At 41.4% G+C, this 5,081-nt stretch overlaps 1 protein-coding gene across 1 annotated transcript; it reads left to right on the top strand.

Annotated features, from left to right (window-relative positions):
- Window positions 1–2,803: 2,803 nt before the first annotated feature.
- Window positions 2,804–3,730, top strand: LOC104993548 (olfactory receptor 13H1). Its single transcript, XM_010846858.1, has one exon. The coding sequence runs from the start codon at window positions 2,804–2,806 to the stop codon at window positions 3,728–3,730; it is 927 nt and encodes a 308-aa protein (XP_010845160.1).
- Window positions 3,731–5,081: the final 1,351 nt, after the last annotated feature.

The following is a 5,081-nucleotide window of genomic DNA, read 5'->3' as shown; positions in this document are numbered from 1 at the left end:
CCACTCAAATTTCAAGTATGAGTGTGTGTGTTAGTCACTCAGTCGTGTCCGACTCTTTGCAACCCCATGGACTCCTCTGTCCATAGGATTCTTAAGGCAAGAATACTGGAGTGGTTGCCATTTCCTTCTCCAGGAAGTATGAGTGTACTAACTTAAAATATAACAGGCTTCAGGGCATTGTTTCATATAGTCGTGTGACTCTAATCTTTCTACATTTTTCCTCTGTGGAAATGACTATTTCAATTTTAGCTTGGGAAGGAAGAAGCAATCCAAGGGAAACCCCTTTCTCAGAGTACCATGATAAATGAGGACAAAATCAGCATTAGATTTCTCAAGCTATGAGCACAGTCCTGTGAAGGCAAGTTACTATTCTCCTTAACCCTTACATGTGTTTACCACTTCACAAGTGGCATGCACTTTCACTTCCATGAATGTAACATTCTTGTGTACTTAGCCTGTCTGGGAGGCTGAACAAGTAGAGAACTAGACACAGAGATAGGTTACTTGGACTCCAGGACAGAGAAGTGGGAGATTTATAGAATCTTCTTTGCTAAAGACTTCTAAAGACAAGTGAGTCTCCCATTTCAAAGATGGTTAGAGAAATTCCATCCCTTAGTAAACCCTTTCTGTAGCCCACATGCTTCTCCAACAGTGGAGGAAAATGTGGATTCTTCCTATTCTGAGGAGTGTTGAATTTTGTTTTGTTTTCATTTTAATTGAGGGAAATCAGAGAATCCTAGCAAGTTAGAGGTAGAAGGACTCTTAGAGATCACTCAGTTTAACTAGATTGCAAATAAAAATCTCAGCCAGTGAAGGGAAGAAACTTATCCAGAGAAATAGCCAGTGGGTAGCAGAAGCTTCAAGAAATGGATAGAAGAGAAGGGAAAGTTGCTGTCATGAAGGAGCACGTATACATTAGGGGGTGCTTGGCATATAAACAGCATTATCTAGGGAAGAGGCAGGTGGAAAGAGAGGCTGTCTTTTAGTGTGGAACAGCTAAAGAGTTGCATTCACACATTCATTAAGCAGATAATCCTTAAGAACCTTCCATGCACCAGGCGCTATTCTAGGTTTTGGGCATGCTGCAGCAACTTCACTAAGTATATATTCTAGTTGAGAGAGATAATTAAAAACATAATTCATAGATAAAATATATAATGTGCTAGAAGTAATAATTCTAAAGAAAACAATCATGTACAAAAGGGAGACATAAAATACCAGGGGTGAAATGTAAAGCTTTTACACAGGGCGGCCAAAGAAAAACTGACCAAAAAGATGCACTGTGAGTAAAGACTTGAGAGGAGTGGGAAGATAAGCTATACAAGGATCTTGGTTTCAGAAATATGGAGTAACAAGATCAAAGCGATCAAAGGCTCTGAGAAAGGGATGAGCCATGGTGTTTAAGGAACAACGAGGAGGCCAGTGTGACTAGAGCGAAGTAAGCAAGGAAAAGAATAGGAGGCACTGGGGTCCGAGAGGTAAAGGGAAAGCAAACCATGTAACACCTGATAGCTCATAGCAAGGAGATGGTGCTAAATTAGGTTGAAAGAGAAAGCTATAGAAACTTTTTAATGGAAAAGTAATCTGATCCAACTTACAGTTTAGCTGAATCATTTGAAGTGAATGGGGGCAAAGCCAGAAAGAGGGAAACCAGTGAGGAAGCTGTTGGCAAAATTCAGGTGAGTAATGACAATGAATCGGAATAAGGAATGGCAGTGCAGGTGACAAGAGGAATAGTTTGATTCTGAATAATATGTGTGACCTCCCAGGACTTTATACATTCCTCTATTCATTCCATATCCAACAGTTACATATGATGGCCCAGGCACTGTCCTAGGTACCAAGGACAAGCCAGTAAAAAAAAAGAAAAATAGACAAGGTTCGGTCCTCAATCAATGTACATTTGCATGGCAGACAAGTAAGTACTAAACCATCAAATCATTAATGCAGTTTCAAATATTGGAACGTGCTATCAGAAAAATTAAGCAGCATGAGGGGAAAGAGAATGATGAAGGTGAGAAGAGAGTGCTTTTTCAGGTAGGGTGGTCACTTCTTACCACTCAAACTTTTAGAAACATCATATTAGATTGTCACATTCTTAACTGGGGCCCTGAAATCACAACAAGGAAAACACCATAAGAGCTGGAAATGTAACTCCAACCATGGACATTAGCAGAGTTTTCACAGACCTCAGCAGTTCCATGATAAACCATATTTATAGAATATCACTTCAGACCAAAGAAATACTTGGCAGGACTCTATGACAAGAACCATAGTAGATACTAACAAAATGGGAGAATGGAGGTATGAACAATCTAAGAGTGAGACACAAGAATAGGCAATATTTTAGCTAAGACTGTCAGAAGGTACCCTCTTGGTGGAGGCAATAACTCAACCTGACAGATGTTCAACCATTTTTATGAATCAGATTTGTCTTGGAAAGTGAACAAGTGAGAGAAGCAGAAAGATGCCCTCCTTTTCCTCTCTTCTTACTTGGAAAAAAATGAAACAAAAAGGCATCTGGCAAAAGTGGGTTGGAGAACTTTTCATATAACCATTTCTAAAGGATGGGGAATTTGCTGTTTTCCAGGGGAGGGAGTAGATTTTTAGCTTGGCCTCTGTTCCCATCATAGATATCTCATTTGTATTCTTATATCTCTTGAAGAGGGCAAAGAGAATGATCCTGTACACCCTAATTATTTCCAACTTTCTTATACCATCCTTCCGTGTCTATTCTCATTCTCTCAGGTAAAACTAGACAACTACATTGGACCCATTCAATGAATGGTGGAAAGTGGAAAGGATGGCCATGGATAATGCTACAGCAGTATTCGAGTTTCTCCTTATTGGAATATCTAACTATCCTGAGTGGAGAGTCACATTTTTCACATTGGTGCTGATCACTTACCTCAGCACATTATTGGGGAATGGACTTATCATCTTTCTTATCTACATTGACCCTCACCTCCACACTCCAATGTATTTCTTCCTTAGTAACCTGTCTTTCTTGGACCTTTGCTATGGAACAGTCTCCATGCCCCAGGCTTTGGTGCATTGCTTCTCTGCTCATCCTTACCTTTCTTACCCACGATGTTTGACCCAAATAAGTGTCTCTTTGGCCTTGGGTACAGCAGAGTGCCTCCTACTGGCTGTCATGGCCCATGATCGTGTGGTTGCTATCGGCAATCCCCTGCGCTATTCCGTGGTCATGAACAGCTCAGTGTGTGTCTGGCTGGCTGCTACCTCATGGGGGGCATCTCTTGTGCTCACTTCCATGCTCATCTTACCCCTGAGGCTTCACTTCTGTGAGGCAAATGTCATCAACCATTTTGTCTGTGAGATTCTCTCCCTTCTTAAGCTGGCCTGTTCTGATACCAGTCTCAATGAGCTTCTGATCCTCATCACAAGCATTTTTACCCTTCTCCTACCCTTTGGGTTTGTTCTCCTCTCCTATGTCCGAATTGCCGCTGCTGTCCTAAGGATTCGCTCAGCTCAGGGTAGGCTCAAGGCCTTCTCTACCTGTGCTTCTCATGTGACTGTGGTGGTGATCTTCTATGGGGCAGCCATTTCCATGTATATGAAACCACAGTCCAAGTCATCCTCGGATCAAGACAAATTTATCTCAGTGTTTTATGGGGCTCTGACACCCATGCTGAACCCCCTAATATATAGCCTGAGGAATAAGGATGTTAAAGGGGCAATGAGGAAAGTTATGGCAAAAAGGACATAAGTCTTCTTTGCTTCTAAACTTCTAAAATACCATTCAGCTACATCTTCAATGATGGTAAAAACTGTTTAAAAGTTTCATTTTTACCTTTAGTGGTTGTTGTTCAGTCATTAACTCATGTCCAACTCTTTGAGACCCTATGGACTCTATGGACTGCAGCACGTCAGGCTTCCCTGTCCTTCACCATCCCCCAGAATTTGCTCAAAAAGTGACCATTGAATCAGTGATGCTATCCAACCATGTCATTCTCTGTTGTCCCCTTCTCCGGTGGCTCAGATGGTAAAGAATCCACCTGCAATGCAGGAGACCCCAGTTTGATTCCTAGGTTGGGAAGATCCACTGCAGAAGGGAAAGGCTACCCACTCCAGTATTTTGCCCTGGAGAATTCCATGGACTGTATAGTCTATGGGGTCGCAAAGAGTCGGACACGACTGAACAACTTTCACTTTTCACTTTCACAATATTTTTACTCTTTCTTTACATAAAACACATTAGTAGTCACCCGTCAAGCTATTCAACTTCAGGTAAATAAATGTCTCAGAATCATTTCCTCACTGACAGAAGAGACCTAAGCTGTAAGACAACCTCCTATGACAGTTAGCAGGAGGTGAGGCATAAGTGAAATTGGAAAATAGGACGAAGAATGGTAAAATAAAAGGCCAGAAGACAAATGTCAGAAATTTTACAACTTTACTGAAGGCAAGGCCTGTTGTAAAAGCACGATTCTCTCCACTTAACCTCAGAATCATGAGAAAATTGTATCATAGCCATTTCCTACATTACTGTAGTGTTTCATTTATTTTTCTTTTTCTGAACTTCTTTCAAATATATTATCTCATTCTGTATTCCTAATATTGCTGTAAAGCTGGTAACAAAAGTTACCATAATCCATCCCTCACGTTAACAATGAGACAAACAGAAGCCCAGAGAAAGATGAACAATTGTCTAAAGCCTCACACAAAACAGAAAATTGGACAAAAGATTTACTGAGCATGGCCCCGCCCATCAGAACAAGACATAGATTCCCCCACAGCCAGTCCCTCCCATCAGGAAGCTTCCACAAGCCTCTTATCCTTATCCATCAGAGGGCAGACAGAATGAAAACCATAATTACAGAAAACTAACCAAACTGATCACTTGGACCACAGCCTTGTCTAACTCAATGAAACTACGAGCCATGCCCTGTAGGGCCACCCAAGATGGATGGGTCATGGTAGAGAGTTCTGACAAAATGTGGCCCACTGGAGAAGAGAATGGCAAACCACTTCTGTATTCTTGCCTTGAGAATCCCATGAACAGTATGAAAAGGCAAAAAGATATGACACTGAAAGATGAACTCCCAGGTCAGTTGGTG

This window comes from Bison bison, unplaced genomic scaffold (assembly GCF_000754665.1).
Source record: "Bison bison bison isolate TAMUID 2011002044 unplaced genomic scaffold, Bison_UMD1.0 scf7180017849281, whole genome shotgun sequence".
NCBI classification, from domain to species: domain Eukaryota; kingdom Metazoa; phylum Chordata; class Mammalia; order Artiodactyla; family Bovidae; genus Bison; species Bison bison.
This window is presented reverse-complemented; position numbering and strand designations above follow the sequence as displayed.